The sequence below is a fragment of the Entelurus aequoreus genome, linkage group LG27 (genome assembly GCF_033978785.1).
Source record: "Entelurus aequoreus isolate RoL-2023_Sb linkage group LG27, RoL_Eaeq_v1.1, whole genome shotgun sequence".
NCBI classification, from domain to species: domain Eukaryota; kingdom Metazoa; phylum Chordata; class Actinopteri; order Syngnathiformes; family Syngnathidae; genus Entelurus; species Entelurus aequoreus.
In genome coordinates, this window is record NC_084757.1 from 27,293,029 (window position 1) to 27,312,019 (window position 18,991).

An 18,991-nucleotide genomic window follows, 5' to 3' on the forward strand; every position below is an offset into this window, starting at 1 on the left:
CTCCTGGTGGATCCTGGGCATATGCCACTTTGCCACTCCCCTTTTCTTTCTGCAATCTGGCCCTCAGCTCCCGTGACAGCCATCAATCAGTCACCGGTGCCATGGCGACGGGGCCCCCTTGGGGAGCGTTCGGCATCACCAGCGTGAATACACCAGGGCTTTACGAGCGCTGGCGGCCAACGGAGCGACAAACACACACACACCTCCCCCACACCTAGACAATGGCGATGGTCCAAGCACTAGTACTGTCCACATACACACTTGCCTGACCCCCTCACCCCCACCGTCAACATATGCACATCCGAACGAAGGACAACCTCAAGATGAGAAACAACCGTGCAAAAAGCTCCCACAGATGTTGCACTCTTACCTCATTTGCCTAAAGATTATCATGTAGAGTAATTAAATAAAGTGCCTTATTAATTAAGGCATGAGCACATCAGTGAAAGGCAATTGCTTCCTTCCGACTTCTTTGGGGCTTTCTTTATCATCATCATTGTTCTTGATAAAATAACTCACCTTTCTGGTGATTCTGCGCAAACATACTTAAAAGTCTTAAGAAATGCACAGGATGTCAGCCATTTTGGTCATTTCCAAAATGAACTTATTCCAGCAGCAATAGCAACTAAATTCAAACCCTTATCAGAAAATACATTGTATCTCATTATGCAAAATTACATTTTTAATGATGTAATATGTGCCAGTTTGAGCACCTGATGTAAGAAAAATATATAATCTTCCTCACTTGTTTGCTCTAATTTTAAGAGAAGAGCCACTCAAACACTTGCTTTTGAAGTTGAAGGGAAAATCTGCTTCCTCATAGACACGATACTACCCCTTACACCCCCCACACTAACTAGATGAGCCCACCTGTATATATGCCCACCACTTTTAAAAGGCAACTTTAAAAAAAAAAGAAGAAAGAAGAAACCGGCTTCGCTATGCATCTTAAATTAGAGCATGTAGCTCTGCCAAATGTTACGTTGTTGTATGGGATCCGGGACAAGTTCAGAGTTACAGTGGAAATATAAAAAATAATGCGGAGCCACTCACTCTGGCGGACAAACAGCTCATTCGTATTAAATCTACAGACAGTCAAAATGCTAGGTACCTGGTAGGGCTAACAGAAAGCGCTTTTAAAACTGTCTATATCACTGCATCAAGGCTAAATCTTGGGCAATACACTTTTGTGGGTCCTCTAAAACAGTGGTCCCCAACCACCGGGCCGCGGACCGATTGGTACCGGGCCGCACAAGAAATTAAAAAAAAAAAAAAAATTTTTTTTTTTATGAAATCAACATAAAAAACACAATATATACATTATATATCAATATAGATCAATACAGTCTGCAGGGATACAGTCCGTAAGCACACATGATTGTATTTATTTATGTAAAAAAAAATATATACCGTAATTTCCGGACTATAAGCCGCTACTTTTTCCCCTCGTTCTGGTCCCTGCGGCTTATACAAGGGTGCGGCTTATTTACGGCCTGTTCTTCTCCGACACCGACGAAGAGGATTTCGGTGGTTTTAGTACGCAGGAGGAAGACGATGACACAATGATTAAAGACTGACTTTTCATATACCGGTAGGCTGGTTATTTTGATAACGTACAGGCGAGCACTTTGTATTACTTTGCATCGTTGTATTATTTGTACTCTGCACGAATGCTGTTCACCATGTCAAAGATGTGAAAGTTTGATTGAATGATTGAAAGATTTATTGTTAATAAATGGGACGCTTTGCGTTCCCAAACATTCATCTCTGTCCCGACAATCCCCTCCGTGGTAGCAGGAACCCCTATATACTACGCTAATTACACATCAAAACCCTGCGGCTTATAGTCGCGTGCGGCTTATATATGGAGCAATCTGTATTTTCCCCTAAATTTAGCTGGTGCGGCTTATAGTCAGGTGCGGCTTATAGCCCGGAAATTACGGTATATATATATATATATATATTTTTTTTTTAAATACACCCCCCCCAACCGGTCCGTGGGACAAATTTTCAAACGTTGACCGGTCCGCAGCTACAAAAAGGTTGGGGACCACTGCTCTAAAACATATTTAAAATTATTGACAAATAATATAACATGGCTAGAGTTCATACAATACCAGGTTGTGACTAGTCCAGGGCACTAGTGCAATGCTTGATTGTAAAACCAAACACCTTTGCCTTCAAGCAATAACTATGTCTATTTTCCATCCAACACGAGTGAGTGGGAATAACAAACGGTGTGGTTATTTAAAGGGCAGCACACTACTGTAGTCTCTCTCCAGCTCCTAGGTCACCACCTGAAAGGAAGGCCCGTTTCCCTGACAACTATCTGCCAAGGACCAACGTCTCCATTTTAACCCCTTCTTGTCTGACACATCATCCTCTCTAATGGTGCAAATGCCTAATTGATGCTAGCTCAATTAATCTTTTGGGTTATATGCAAGACAATTGTTTGGTGTAACAATCAAAGTGCAATCTCAAAAACACCATTGATTAGCAATACACTTCATAAATTTTGTCCACCCCACACAGAACTAATCAATTGAGATTATGCCTCTCTCAGTGATATGTTTCCACATGTAGGTCTGACTCAGGACATGCTGACATCAGCACCATTTTCCCAGAAACCTACAGTACAAAGCACAATTTTGTGCCTTTCATCCGAACGAACAGGACAAGGTGACCGGAAAAAAATGAACAAAATTTAAGCTTGCACAAAAAGCAGTACAAAATGTATTGGTTTTTACCAATTGAACATAAGAATAATGTGAGATGGGTATCCCCAAGGAAAACCTCATACAAGATGTCACACTTGAAGGTGGAGGACACAGGTTTTGTCATGTAGGTATTACATTTTTGGAGCAGCAAACAAACCATAAATGCAGTCACAGACAATCACAATGTATTCCTCCAGGCATCAATTGCTTACGATCCGCTATGTAATGATATTAATATTCCATATCACTGTTATCGTGACCAAAATGATCACGTTGTTATCGCAGTATTGTTAAATGTGCTCAAAAAGTACTCATACACACACTGAAATCTTTTGACCAAGTTAACACGGTTAGAAAAGCCACTCTTTTGCATGTGTCGTGTTTCTTATGCTTTACACAGTGTTTTAGTCTAAGTATTTTATCTGTTTTGAGGGCTAAGCTTACATTTTTTAAATAAAATTGTACTGTACCACTAAGATTTATTTAAATGAAAAGTGCGTAACATATAAAAAAACATTATTATTCATTTTTTCTGGCGGGCATTGTGGCGTCCTACTCTGTTCAGGGGTCTTTAAATGTACCTTATAAACACCTCCATCTCGTAATAAGTATATATAACTATCACTCTGTTCTAAGAGAGCACAGCTTGTAAGTTCAATGAACACAATTGAATAGCTTAGTTGCTCAGACAGAAATGTATAAATTTGGATTGGGGTTATTGTTATTGTTACCTATTCAGGAAAGACGTTAATGTCTCTCTTTTTCAAGTTAGCATTTTTAAAGGGGAACTGCAATTTTTTGCTTATCATTTACAATCCTTATGGAAGACAAGAACACATACTTTTTTTGTAAGCTTTTTAAGATGAAAGAAATGCTTGCAGCATGTGGCCTTCAAATCTCTCTAAAACAACTTCAAAACCCTCCATCAACATGTTATATACACACTGCAAGTTTAAATATAATGTAGTAACAGACATGTTCATAACAATATGTAATATGTACAACATTTAGCGCATTTTAGTCATTTTGAACATTACCGGAACGTATTTATTTCCGTACCCATAACAACGCACTTACAACTTTCAGCAACAAACGCCTGTTACGACTTCCGGAAACAAAGGCATGTGTTTTCTAATCGTGGCAGACTTCGTAATAGACAACGAAGATAAAGCACAAAGAGAGGCTGAAACGTTGGAGCAGACGGAAGCCGAGGGAGTCAGGTGACTCAGAGCGTAAATGTGGCACTTGGAGCCAAGCTATGCAGTCAAAAATTGTGTGCTTTCCCAAAATCAACTGGAAAAAACGCCCAGGCCATCTTGACCAAGCGGACAAATGTCCGTCCAGTAAGTCACTATATTTTGCTCATTACAACTACATACATTGTTGAGCTAGCTGTGTACAAACAAAACATGAAATGTGGGCTAATACTTTACAGGTACTGTAATATGATTGTTCATGTTTTTCAGTCAGTACAGAGGGATGTCATATCGCATTGTGTTGTGCATTACAGACTCAAAAGCCATTCAGCTGCTGGCGCAGAAGCTAGCTTACGACTAACGCCACAGCATGCTGTCTCAAGGCGATGTGTTACTAAGCTAGAAAAACAGTACCTCAGTGTTCGCTCTTACAATAACAATGGCGCTACAGCTTGGTTACTAAACAAGTTACGGAACATAAATGAAGTATTGTTGGCGGTTTTTGGATGCATTTGAATTAGAGGAGGAATGGATTGCTCTCATTAGCAGCATTGCTAGCCACAGAGAATGAGCCGATTACAAATTTGAATGCAAAAAAACCGCATATGTTCTTGTCGCTCATAAGGAGTGTGAACGATAGGCACAATCTCAAAAAAGTGCAGTGCCTCTTCGAGCTAGCAAGCTGGCGCCAATCAGTCTGTAAGTTTATCAAAGTGCAGCTATCAATCACTGGTTTTCGATCATTTTATTTTAAAAATGGTAATACTAAACGTCTGGAGTTTTACTACGGTTATCCTTATTACTTGTTACATCCCTAACTAGGGATGTATACTGAGTATACATCCCTAACTGAGGATGTATACCGAGTACCGGTATTTATTAGTAGCGGTTCCAAATTAGGTCGGAGATTCTGAACTAACAATACTGATTTCAGTATTTTTTTGTTCCAGCTGACAGATGTTATTATGACACAAAGTTTGTAACACAACAGTATTTCCACCTCAAAAGTTCCTCATAGTCACGCACGCTAGGTAAGTTTGAAGTGAACGCACTTTACTCACGACAAGTCACGACCGCGTTTCATCAACCGTCTTCCTAGCGATCCATTAATCCACAGCCCAATATTAATCCACTCAAAAAAGTGAAAAATGTAGGCATAATAATAATCCATTAAGTTGATTTGAAGCAAGACAGCATCCACTCTGTGACTGACAGGTCTCTGGTTGCCGTCGGCCATCACTCCATTAAATGATAAATGATAAATGGGTTATACTTGTATAGCGCTTTTCTACCTGCAAGGTACTCAAAGCGCTTTGACAGTATTTCCACATTCACCCATTCACACACACATTCACACACTGATGGCGGGAGCTGCCATGCAAGGCGCTAACCAGCAGCCATCAGGAGCAAGGGTGAAGTGTCTTGCCCAAGGACACAACGGATGTGACTAGGATGGTAGAAGGTGGGGATTGCGCTGCGTATGCGTGGCATTAAAACACATCCGGCTTAAATGTGTTTTAGTTTGTTCTGTCTCTTGACTACAAACTAGACGATCGAGCATTACATTTGCTCACTGAGTCTTTTCATTTATATACTACACACACATACATCGGTAGCGCAACACTCAATATGGCTTCCGGTCCGTCACTCTGTGTGCAACATAAACACAAATTACAATTCCTGTTATTACAAAATGCGCACCCACATAACATGCTAATTGATTGTATTGATTTATGTGATATATTTTATATAATATGATTTATTATGTAAAAAGGTATGTGCTATGCACATGCATGCCATATATAAATATTATTTCCGGCTGAGTGTAATTGTAATGAATAGAAACACAGTGATGGATCTGTGTGGTCTTTACAAGAAGATTACATAACTGCATTTCACCTTACACACACCTTACACATAGTTGACTTCTTTAAGACTTTAAAAAAACAGGTGTTGATAAAAGACTTCCCTGCTCTGAGATGTTATAGTACATCATGTTGGAGGTGTTATGGTTTAATTTGTGCTGATAGAAATGCAAATTAAAATGCATTTTTCCACATTTTTATTTCCACAATTTACATATAGTACCGATAAGAGTACCAATAAATACCGGTATCGATAAGGAATATCGGTAAGAGTTTCGTACCGATAAAATCTCAACAAAATACATCCCTATTCTTAACACACTTTATAGGCATAGGTAATATATTTCCAAATTGATAGATAATAATTAACTGTGTAATTAATTGCGTCTTGTAGCAATTGAAAGAAACTAGAATGTAATACTTGGCTACAACAAGCAGGGGCGCTGTTGATTAAGTTTCCATTGGTTTGTCGTCCAAAGAACAACATGTCAGCCATGGGAAGTTGAGTTAGATGCACACTGCTAACAGGAGACCGTTATCGGGGCAATGTGGGCAGAGCAAAGTTGTGATTAGTGGTGGAACAGTTTATGAAGAAAATCTGAGCTGTTCGGCTGACGTAAAACGGTTTGCTGTGTTGTTCGGATCATATGATTTTTCAATGTGTAACTAATCAGTGGGAAGCGTGCGTGATTGTGTCGCTATGATCTGCAATGATGATCTGATTGGCTGAGAAAAAGCAGAAGAGTTGTGGAGGCAACTACAAAGATAGTACAGTTCAACCTTTTGTTTACACTTTAAGGGTCAGAGCTTTTGGAGGCATTTTTAAGTTTGATTTTATAAGATATTTTTGTAAGAACCAGTAATGGTGGAATTTTTGGATGTATATGTTATTCTGGGGTGTTAAAAAGAACAACAATATACACAAAACCGAAAACTGTGACCACAAAATCTGATTTAATGACAGCGCCACCATATACTGTATTTGTCAGGAATATAGAGGCACAGGCAGCACTGTAGGGGGGCATGTTTTGGAAAATTCTCCCCCTATTGTGTGCAGCGGTTCAGCAGTAGACGAGTAACACCATGGGGTGTCCTAATCTATGCCCAGTCTGCTAGCAGCAAAGAGAACAAATACACAACTCACGTAGTCATGGAAGGCTTTTGCTTCACTGGAGTGGTCACATGTCTCTCTTCTCTCCGGTGCAGCACAGTATAAATCCCAGAACACACTGTGGACGACACAGGCGGCGTGATACAAACGCCAGCAAGTAAACAACATTGGAGATGGCGATCACTCACCACCACCAGGAATGCAGGAATCCTGGGGGTTCTCCGAGTGTTATGTTCTTCTCCCATCGTATCTACAGAAAATATGTTTTGAGTTTCATTAGTTCAGTTCAGTTCAATTTCAGTTTATTTCGAACATGCATACGATACAATGTAATGCATCACACAATTCCGGTTATTTCATTACAGCCCGTCCGAAAAGGAGTAGGAAGAAGCAGAGCTTATTTAATCTTACCCCTTTTCATACCATAGCAATTTTTTTCCAATTTCCTTGTTCTCTGTAACAGAACAGTGAACAATTAAATAATAAATAATATACCATAGTAAGCATACAAATACATAATTTTTGTCTCAATAAAAAAAAAGGAAAAAAAAAAGAGTTCAAGATGTTCATCATAACTCTTGTTCTGTGTACTTTGTGAACACTTGTAGTTTGAACCGTCTCTTAAACTGAATCATATTGGTGCTTTGTTTGATTTCTTTGCTTAATCCATTCCATAATTTAATTCCACATACTGATATACTAAATGTTTTAAGTGTTGTACGTGCATACAAATGTTTTAAATTACATTTTCCTCTAAGGTTATATTTCTCCTCTTTTGTTGGGAATAATTGTTGTACATTCTTGGGTAGCAGATTATAGTTTGCTTTGTACATCATTTTAGCTGTTTGCAAATGCATCAAATTGTTGAATTTCAATAATTGTGATTTAATAAATAAAGAACTTACAACCTTTAGCATATCAGTATGGAATGGATTAAGTAAAGAAGTTAAACAATGTACTGATATGATCCAGTTTAAGAGGTTGTTCAAATTAATAGTGCTTACAAAGTACAAAGAAGAACAATTATGAGAAACACTTTCAACCTTATTGAAAATAAGATATTCTTCATCTCAGTATGTGTATGACTGACTTAATTATATATTACAAAACTGCTGTATTACTCATTCACGGATGTCATTGTGCTACAAAAAGAAGTCAGTAAATGAATGTATATATCTGTAAACGCTCTGAAGTGGGGAAGGGGTAGGATTAAATAAGCTTTGCTTCTTCCTACTTCTTTTCAGACATGATGTAAAGTAAAATTATATGAAATTCTGTGATGTATTATGCTGTAAGTGTGTTCATGTTCGCAATAAACTAAAGAATGAAAGAAAGGGTTTGTATGTTCTCTATATCCAACATTATGTAATGTTGTAATTGATCTTTTTTAAAACAGTTACTTATTTCCCCATATTTCTACATGATAACTCAGATATGGTAACACTAGCGAGCAGTAGAGAATATGAAGTGATTTTTGGTCTAGAACATGTTTTGTTTTATTCATTATTGACGTGTTTCTTGCTACTTTATGTTGTATATTTTTTTCATTGTATAATTTATTATTACCCAAAAATGTGTTTTATTTTACCCTTTCAATATTTACTCCGTCTATCTGTAAGGTTCAATGGTAAGTGAATGGGTAAGTGAATGAGGGCAATCTACACCTCTTACCTCTGACAAAAATGTCTGTGCTGACTTCTGTGCTCCGATGTGAAGCAGATATTCATAGACGTAGAGAGCCAACCTGTGTGAAATAGGATGAAGAATAAAGTGAGAGGCAACCTATGTGAAATAGGATGAAGAATAAAGTGTACACTGAGAAAACAAGTGTAGTGGGGAGAGAGCAGAGGTAGTTGCAGGCCTGGTGAACAATGGCTGCCAAGGAGGCTGTGGCACAAACATTAAATGCTGGGGACCCCAGCCAGTATTAACCTAATAGGAGCAACAGTAACCACTACAGTGAACACAGAAGAATCCCAGTATTGGTGGAAGAAATGTGCCTATGAAGGAAAGTGAAAATAAAAGCAAACCTGGCCATAGCTTCAACATTCAACACAATGAATGCATGCACTATAATGGAGCTAAGCGATGTTATTGTTTTCATCCACTGCGTGCTCTCGACGGATTCATCTCCCTTAAAATTCTCCTTATTCAACCACTAAATAACACATCGAATTCATCGTTAAATGTGTTTTTAAAAAGGGCGAGCAGACAAGGCGGTTCATTCAATTCCTTTCTAGCAGGAAATCGCCGCTTTGCTAGCCCTGTCCAGCGAACAACAGGCACTTTACGAGGCGAAAAAAAAGACACATTAGTAAAGGTTTTCTGGCCTTACTTTTCTCGGGCTTGGCCATCCGAGGGTACCGGGGTACCTTTGCCTTTCGGGAACATTGTTTTGTGTCGTGGAATAGTCGCTTTCTTGCCCGTTTTTTTTTGTCGCCCCTCTTATTATTTCTTCATCCGTGGGATCATCGCGGCCGCGACCCTCTCGCACTCCAACCGCACTCTTCTAGCTCAGCCGAAAACTCAACTCAACCGAGCCTGGGCCAAGCGGTGGGGGTGGGCGGGGCCAACACTTGACTGACGCTCACACCAGCCAATAGGAGGATGGTGTTTTATTTAAGGTCTCCCTTCACTGTTGTCGTTGTCGACTGCGTTTATCGACCTGAATATAAGACAATATAAGACAACCCTTGTTTTGTTTTGTTTTGTTTTGTTTTGTTTTGTTTTGTTTTTAAGTACAGGTGCATCTTAATAAATTAAAATATAGTGCAAACGTTTTTTTATTTTATTTTAGGAGTTCAATTTAGACAAAAAAAATAATTAAAGGCTTAGACAAAATGTTTGCAGTATATTTGCTGGTCAGTGCAAGAATCAGTAAATCACAATATTTAAAAAAAAAAGTTTAACATTATATGAGATAGGCTACTGATTTTTTTTTGTAAACTGGAATTATCTAAATTACTAAGAAATTGAGAAATACATTATTGAAATAGCTCACTGTGAATCAATACAATATGATATTTTTTTTATTTGAACTACTGAAATAAATGAATGGTGAAAATATGTTGAATAAAATAATAATTATAATATGTTAGATTAAAAAAATGTATAACGATCATTAAGACACAGTTTAATGTATATAATGCGATGAGGTGGCGACTTGTCCAGGGTGTACCCCGCCTACCGCCCGAATGTAGCTGAAAAGGACAAGCGGTAGAAAATTGATGGATGGATGGATAATGTATATTGCACTTGTGTATACAGTATGTCTTGACTTGAAATATTTTAGTTTGTGTATATGAATGTTTTATTTGTTTCATTTGTTTTATGTTTAATTGGTGCATCTCAATAAATGAAAATATAGTGCAAACGTTTTTTTATTTTATTTTATGAGTTCAATTTAGACAAAAAAAATAATTAAAGGCTCAGACAAAATGTTTGCAGTATATTTGCTGGTCAGTGCAAGAATCAGTAAATCACAAAATTTAAAAAAAAATGTTTCACATTATATGAGATAAGCTACTGATTTTTTTTTGTAAACTGGAATTATCTAAATTATTAAGAAATTGAGAAATGCATTCTTAAAATAGCTTATTGTGAATCAATACAATATGATATTTTTTTATTTGAACTACTGAAATAAATAAAAGGTGAAAATATGTTGAATAAAATAATAATAACAATATGTTAGATTAAAAAAATGTATTACGATCATTAAGACACAGTTTAATGTATATTGCACTTGTGTATACAGTACGCCTTGACTTGAAATAGTTTAGTTTGTGTATATAAACGATATCTCTTTCTCTCTTAAAACATATATATAATTTTTTTAAATTATTATTATTTTTAATGTTTTATTTGTATTTTTTGTATTTCTTTGCAGAGAGGGGAAAATCAAAAACAATTGTCTGTTTTCTCAGTACCTGTAATCAGAGTGACTTCTATGAGGCTCTCGAGGAGTGCTTGGCTGGGGTAGACAACGTGGAGAAAATTCTAACTGGGGATCTCAACACAGATATTCAACGCAGAGATGCACCTGTCTTCGGATCCTACAGCAAGTTTTGTAATCTACATGGTCTTTCCCAGCTAATAACACTACCTACAAGGGTGTGTGATTCCACCCAATCAACCATAGATCTCATTCTCACTTCAGAGCAGCCTAAAATAAAAAATAGTGGGGTCATGATCTGTGGTCTTGGCAACCACTATCTAACTTTCTGCACCCGCAAAATAGCTAAACCCAAAGCCAACGGCCACATAACAACCCAATCCAGATCCCTTAAAAAATACTCCAGTGATAATTTCAACCTAAAATTAGGTAAGCGGCACTGGTCCCCTGTGCTCGCGAGCAACCTGGTCGATGATGCTTGGGATCGCTTCAAAACAGCGTTCCTAATGATACTAAACGACATGGCTCCCGTGAAAACAGTCAGGATCAAAGCCCGCTCTGAACCATGGATGAATCCGGACCTATTAGCTGCCATAAAAAACAGAGACAGAAAATACTCCGAATACCAAAAGTGCAAAACCGAAGTAGATAAACAACCCAATAATAACAACCTCAAATCACTCCTTTCAACACTCAAAAAGCAATGCAATAAATTAAGAAATAAGACAACGAACCTGACTAAATCCTTTTCAAAAAATTACATTACCGGCAAAATAGAGGAAAACACAAATAAGCCACGTGAGCTCTGGAAAATCCTCAACAACCAGCTTCCTGGTTGCAGCCAGAAACTTAAAACCAGACTCACCAACATCAACATCAAGGAGGGTTTTGATTGATTGAGACTTTTATTAGTAGGTTGCACAGTGAAGTACATGAGGGTGACTCCCTCATTACAGACAAAATGCAGGTAGTAAGCAGACTTAACACCTTTTTCACCAGCATAGCCACAACTCTAGTCAACAAGCTGTCCCACCACTCTGGTCGCTTTGGTGTAGAACACATTAAAGCCTTCTACAGAAAGCTAGGAGTATCCAACAACAATTTCAAATTAGAAATGGTCTCAGCGGATGAGGTGCTTAAAAAAATTGAGCGCGCTCCACCCAAACAAGGCCACCGGCCTTGACAATATCCCCTCCAGATTCCTCAGGGACTCTGCCTCCACCATTGCACCTATCATCACACACATAATAAACCTCTCAATTTCTCAAGGCCAAGTACCAAAAGATTTTAAGATAGCAAGAGTAACTCCCCTCTTTAAAAAAGGAAGCAAATTGGAACCGGGCAACTATCGACCTGTTTCTATTCTCAGTTCCATTTCGAAAGTAATGGAAAAAATAGTTTATGATCAGGTCAATAGTTACCTTGCCACTAATAAACTCATGTACAAATTCCAATCCGGCTTCAGAACTAACCACTCCACTGACACATGCCTTCTCTATCTGACCCACCACATCAAACACGAGGTGGACGCGGGCAAATACTGCGGCATGGTGATGCTGGACCTTCAGAAGGCCTTTGACACTGTTAACCAAGTTATACTGTTTGATAAACTCAGAGCAATCAGATTTGATAAAACCTCATCGAACTGGATGCAATCTTACTTGGAGGGGAGGGAGCAGGTGGTAGAGGTGAATGGCACCGTGTCCCTTCCCCCCTCTCAGTAAGCTGTGGAGTCCCCCAATGCAGTACTGTATATTAGGGCCTTTACTGTTCCTAATATACATAAACGACATGTCATCAGCATGTGACTGTGAATTGTTTTTTTTTGCGGATGACTCGGCCCTGCTGGTGTCTGGCAAGGACAAGTCACAGGTGGAGAAAATCCTCAGTGCTGAACTCTGTAGAATTTGCACCTGGCTCGCTGACAACAAGCTATCCATACACTTGGGTAAAACGGAATCCATCCTGTTTGGGTCCCACATCAACCTTAAGAAAGTCAATGACTTCACTATAAAAGTGGGTGACATTGTTATCACAAGGAAGTATGAGGTCACCTACCTAGGTTCCATTCTAGAGACTAATCTTTCCTGTAATAAAATGGCAACCAAGGTAATCAGAAAGGTCAACCAACGAACGAGATTTCTCTACAGAATCTCCTCTCTGGTCAACAAAAGCACTATGAAGATTCTAGCGGGAACTCTCGTTCAACCCTTTTTCGATTACGCATGCACCTCCTGGTACCCTAGCACCTCCAAATCCCTCAAATCTAGACTCCAAACATCCCAGAACAAGCTAGTCAGATTACTTCTAGACCTCCACCCCAGATCACACCTCACTCCTACCCACTTCTCCAAAGTGGGCTGGCTCAGGGTGGAGGACAGAGTAAAACAACTTGCACTGAGCCTAGTCTATAAAATCCGCTACACCTCCCTGATACCGAAGTACATGTCAAACTACTTCCTTAACGTAAATGACCGCCATAACCACAACACCAGGGGGAGCTCCACTAACCACGTTAAACCCAGATTCCGAACTAACAAAGGTCTTAACTCATTCTCTTTCAATGCCACATCAATATGGAATGCACTCCCAACAGGTGTAAAATAAAGGGCAACTCTATCCTCCTTCAAAACCGCACTAAAAGGATACCTCCAGGCAACTACAACCCTAAACTAACACCCTCCCTGGATTGTAAATAATCAAATGTAAATAATCAAATGTAAACAATCAAACAATCAAATGTAGACACTTTTTCTTATACTTTCTGATCTCTCTCTCTATACATATCCTACCAAGTCAGTCCTACACTGTTTCAATATCCATTTCTCTGATGATGCAATTGTTGATGCTGATTGTTGATGACTGAAGTGTTGATACCAACCAAACCTAACCCCCCCCCCCTCCATATCCCACACCCCAGATTGTAAATAATGTAAATAATTCAATGTATATACTCTGATGATTATCTTGTGTGATGACTGTATTATGATGTTAGTATATATTTGATAGTATTTGATAGTCATGAATCAATTTAAGTGGACCCCGACTTAAACAAGTTGAAAAACGTATTGGGGTGTTACCATTTAGTGGTCAATTGTAAGGAATATGTACTTCACTGTGCAATCTACTAATAAAAGTTTCAATCAATCAATCAAATGCGCGATTTGATAGAATTTTGCATGAAAAACTGCAATATATACAAATAACACCATAAAAATGTGTAATAATAATAATTATTATTCATATCATTATTATTAATATATTTGCCTCAACAATTGTTAAGGTAAATTTATTTTTGACCCATTTGTACTTCCGGTTGTGACAAGAGTAATTCCACCTTAAAACATGCAGGAAGCAGTAGCCAGTGTAAGGGAATCTCTCTCTCTCTCTCTCGCTCTCGCTCTCGCTCTCTCTCGTTCTCTCTCTCTCTCTCTCTCTCTCTCTCTCTCTCTCTCTCTCTCTCTCTCTCTCTCTCTCTCTCTCTCTCTCTCTCTCTCTCTCTCTCTCTCTCTCTCTCTCTCTCTCTCTCTCGCTCTCGCTCTCGCTCTCTCTCTCTCGCTCTCGCTCTCTCTCTCTCTGTCTATCTCTCTTTCTCTCTAGTGGCGAAACTACTCCAGTCAGCCTGAAATGTGTTGTCACTTAAAAATGGGGAAATGAAGACAACGTCCACCCGGGCCGTCTTTCGCTACTCACCTACCCGGTTTTTAACGTTGAAGGACGAGTCCTCTCCTCGCCGGTAAGTTTGCTCACTTCCAATATCAACACTTTTGTTTTCGCCTTTTACGTTTACATGGACACGCTCCGAACGTTTCCAAAACAAAGTTAAAAAAAAAACCCAAACACCGCAGGCTTTGTGTTGTGTTTGTCACCGGATCACAAATAGCACCTGGAGTCAGATGAAAGGTCATTGCAATGATAAGTGCACATGCAAAACCATATCTCTCCTATACTGTTTGTCCCAATGAATATGGGAAAGTTTGAACTTGTTGCTGTCTAAATTCCTGTGGTTTGTAGGCTACATCAGGAACTCCAGGTTTTGTCTTTCCCGATCCAGCCATTATATTTATTTACATTCACCTGATAACATGAATTTCTTACACATAACCATTTTTTAAATATAGTTGGAACATCGCAATTCTTTAATATTTATCAAACAGGGGTGTCAAACTCATTTTAGATCGGGGGCCACATGGAGAAAAATCTACTCCCAAGTGGGCCGGACTGCTAAATTCACTGCACGATAACTCAAAAATAAAGACAACTTCAAATTGTTTTCTTTGTTTATAAATAGAAGAAGCATATTCTGACATTGTACAAATCATAATGTTGTTGGGTTTCTTTTACAATTACCGGTTAATAGTATATATACTTTATTTGTCGTTATTTATATTTTCGGAATAAATTATGTGATAATGTTCATCAGTGAACTCCATCCATCCCATCCATTATCTAACCCTTTGTCCCTTTCGGGGTCGTGGGGGGTGCTGGAGCCTATAATTTTCAATCTATCAAGATAAAAAAAATTATATCAAAATCAAATTACAGTATGTTATTCATGTAGTTTGATCATTTTCCTCGACCGATGTACTAACATCATGTGGTTTATTTTGTCAATATGTAGCATAATCTACAAAGATACAAAGAATTGCTATTGTGACATCCAGTGGACACATTTAGAAAAGCAGTTTCTTTCATTCAAAAATTTCAGGTTAATAATTTCTACTTAGCAAACTCATCCCGCGGGCCGGATAAAACCTGTTCGCGGGTCTGATCCGGCCCTCGGGCCGTACGTTTGACACCCCTGTTATAAAATGAAGAAGGTGAGGCCATCCATCTATTTTCTATACCAGGGGTCACACAGGTGAGCTGGAGCCTATTCTAGCTAACTTTTTGTGTGTAAAAAGGTTCCGTCAGTTCAGTTCAGTTTCAGTTTATTTCGAACATGCATATGATACAATGTGATGCATCACACATTTCCAGTTGTTTCATTACAGCACGTCCGAAAAGGAGTAGGAAGAAGCATCCATCCATCTATTTTCTACCGCTTGTCCCTTACGGCAGGGTTCCCCAACCTTTTTTCCACCAGGGGCCGGTTTAAAGTATGCATTATTTTCACGGACCGGCTTTCCATGTGTGTCAGATAAAAACAGCAACAAAGTTAGCATGAAAAATCAACTCACCATAAGACTGAAATAGTGGGAGCCCTCGGCGTGTTTCTTTGTGAAGACATGTTGATGGAATATACCGTATACCAGTGTTTCCTAACCATAGGGCCGTGGCCCAGTGTTGGGCCACGAGCGCCAAGTAGAATGTAATATATCTGTTTTTCAGCCGTGGTCCGTATCGGCAGCAGTGGTACTCAGTTGTAATACACTTTTCCACCACTTGTGGCAGTAATGACAATATCAAACAAAGTTTAGTTTAGTTAAAAAACATCCATCCATCCATCCATTTTCTACCGCTTGTCCCATTCGGGGTCGCGGGGGGTGCTGGAACCTATCTCAGCTGCAGAGCTTATTTAACCCTACACCTTTTCATACCATAGCAATTATATCCAATTTCTTTGTTCTTTGTAACAGAACAGTGAACAAATAAATAATAAATAAATAATATCCCATAGTAAGCAAACAAATACATAAATAATCTTTGTCTCAATAAAAAAAAGGAAAAAAAAGGGTTCAATATGTTCTAGTGGACACATTTAGAGCAGCAGTTTCTTTCATTCAAAAATTTCGGCTCATTTTTATTCTTAGCATACTTAGCAAACTCGGATAAAACCCGTTTGCGGGCTTGACCTGGCCCTCGGGCCGTACGTTCGACACCCCTGTACTAGAGTGTTTCTGTTGTATAGAATAACTTGGACCACTGGGAACACCAATGCAGATCCTTGCATTGACATTTTAACCTTGCGAGCAAAAATAGAACACTGAGGTCCAAACTTGTGATTTAGATGACTGAGGCATCCCTTTAAGTCCTCTCCTTTTTGTCAGTTACATTTTTTTTCTTAATGTTATTTATGTAACTAAGATGTTGCCGTAGCTTGTTTACTTCAGATGCAGTCAGTAGTCATTTGTTCAGAAACTTTAGTCATACTATAGTGTTCCTCAAGGTTCCATTTTAGGTCCTCTTTTTTTGGACTATTCAACTGGTGGCCCACAACTTCAGTTGAAAAAACTTGTGAGAGACTCACATTTTTGCAGCAGATTCTTAAAAACACGACAGTGCTATCATAGAGATGATCTTTGATGAGCTTTTTGGGAGAAGGTCCTTAAAAACAGCAGAGTGCCTGTAACTCTGACAAAATAAAAAAAGGACTATAAAGAACGCTGGTTCTCCGGAATATAAAAAATAAGACTGATAGTGGTCCTTAGTTTTTTGGAAATGTGGCTTCCTAAACGATTTAGTTGAATATTCTTGCTATAATTGTATCAGTTCTTTTTTTGGATATACCGTAATGTATTGACCCAGTCCTTGACCTTACAAAAATACTCCAAATCTGTCAACCAGTGAGGGGCATCAGCATAGCCAACCTACAGAACACCCTACAGATTTTACATTGTTATTAGGTCTGGGTTGTCGCTTTGGAACAATCTATACTTTAATAGTCTTCTTGCAAACTCATTTGGCTGTATACTTGGTGTAATTATCACGCTGGTTTCTGAGCCAAAGCTTTACTAAATCTTAAAATCCATCTGACAAAAACCCATTCAAATTCAACGAGTAATCCAGATTTTGTGATTAAACCTTGCTTAATAAAAGTAAAAAAACAGCTTGTTAAAAATGATAGTGATAAATGCCGATTACGTATTGCTTACACTCAGATCCTATGCACTATAAAACTCTACCAGGATTTCACCGCATTTAACAGTATTTTTTAGAGTAAAACACTGTAATCAAGATTTACTGTAACATTACAAGAAATGACTGTTACAAATTACAATATCCTCATATTTCACAGCAATTCAATTGTATTTCACAGTAATCCACTGTAATCAAAGTAAGTGGTGGTATGCTGCGAAACCGAAAGAGTAGTTAACTATAAAATTACAATTGTAAAGTTAGAGCAGGGGTCGGCAACCCAAAACGTTGAAAGAGCCATATTGGACCACAAATACAAAAACCAAATCTGTCTGGAGCCGCAAAAAATGAAAAGCCGTATATAAGTCTTATGATGAAGGCAACACATGATGTAAGTGTCTATATTAGCTATGATAGACTACTATCAAAATGACTTTAAAAGTCTTACAGTATATAAGTCTTATAATGAAGGCAACACATGATATAAGTGTCTATATTAGCTATAGTAGCCTACTATCAAAATAACTATGTGTCGCAGGCTGAAGCAAATCTCCGTTGACAGAAATGTGGAAATTTAATATTTAGTCTACACATTTTTACAACATTAGACACCATTAGTAAATCAGAGGCTACTCAGAAGGTGAGATAACTGCTGGAAATTACTGGCTTTTTATGGCCAAAGGTATAGATGTGTGTGTCCAAGTTAAAGGAAATGGCAGGCTGTCTTCTTTTAAGAGATTTATTACAATCTTTGGCAAGCTAGGTAACGTTTGCTGTGATCTGGAACAACATGGCACACAAACAACTATCAAAAATGCAGCCAATATTACATACAGATAATGTGCAAAAGTAAATTATATACAAAGAAGATAAAAGTAAAGGATATTAAATGAGCTCAAATATACCTACAAATGAGGCATAATGATGCAATATGTACCTACATACAGCTAGCCGAAATAGCATGTTAGCACCGATTAGATTGCAGTCATGCACTGACCAAATATGCCTGATTAGCACTCCAACAAGTCAATAACATCACAAAGCTCACCTTTATGCATTCACACACAGCATACAACTTTTGGTGGACAAAATGAGACAAAGAAGGAGTGGAAGATTTTACATATAAACAAACTTGCGTCACAGACCACACTATGGTGAGTTGAAGAATGGTGTTCTCCAAATACTCTCATCAGTGAAGCATACACACAAACATATTAAACAGTAAGCTTTCTAACAATTGGGAAGGTTTGTGTCATGTTTGTCCTCAAACCAAAAACATACTAAAACAAAAACAAAAATTTCCGCCCATCTTTTTCCATTTTCAATCCTTTTTTAAAAAATGCTCCAGGGAGCCACTAGAGTGGCACTAAAGAGCCTCATGTGAGTTAGAGCATTTACTTATTGTGATT

At 38.4% G+C, this 18,991-nt stretch overlaps 1 protein-coding gene across 4 annotated transcripts in view; it reads right to left on the reverse strand.

Moving 5' to 3' along the window:
• The window catches only part of LOC133644566 (single-stranded DNA-binding protein 3-like), a 33,627-nt gene extending 24,160 nt beyond the window's left edge, over nucleotides 1–9,467 (reverse strand). For 2 of the 4 annotated variants that reach the window (XM_062039146.1, XM_062039145.1), the window contains exons 1-4: nucleotides 9,225–9,466; nucleotides 8,561–8,633; nucleotides 7,078–7,139; nucleotides 6,923–7,007 (exon numbers count right to left, since the gene is read on the reverse strand). In XM_062039146.1, coding sequence (XP_061895130.1) covers nucleotides 6,923–7,007; nucleotides 7,078–7,139; nucleotides 8,561–8,633; nucleotides 9,225–9,280 — 276 coding nt within the window. In that variant the 5' untranslated portion in view covers nucleotides 9,281–9,466. Of the gene's footprint in view, nucleotides 1–6,922; nucleotides 7,008–7,077; nucleotides 7,140–8,560; nucleotides 8,634–9,224 lie in introns of all 4 variants that reach the window. The other 2 variants (XM_062039144.1, XM_062039147.1) reach the window with 2 other exon arrangements.
• Between the last annotated feature and the right edge of the window lie 9,524 nt (nucleotides 9,468–18,991).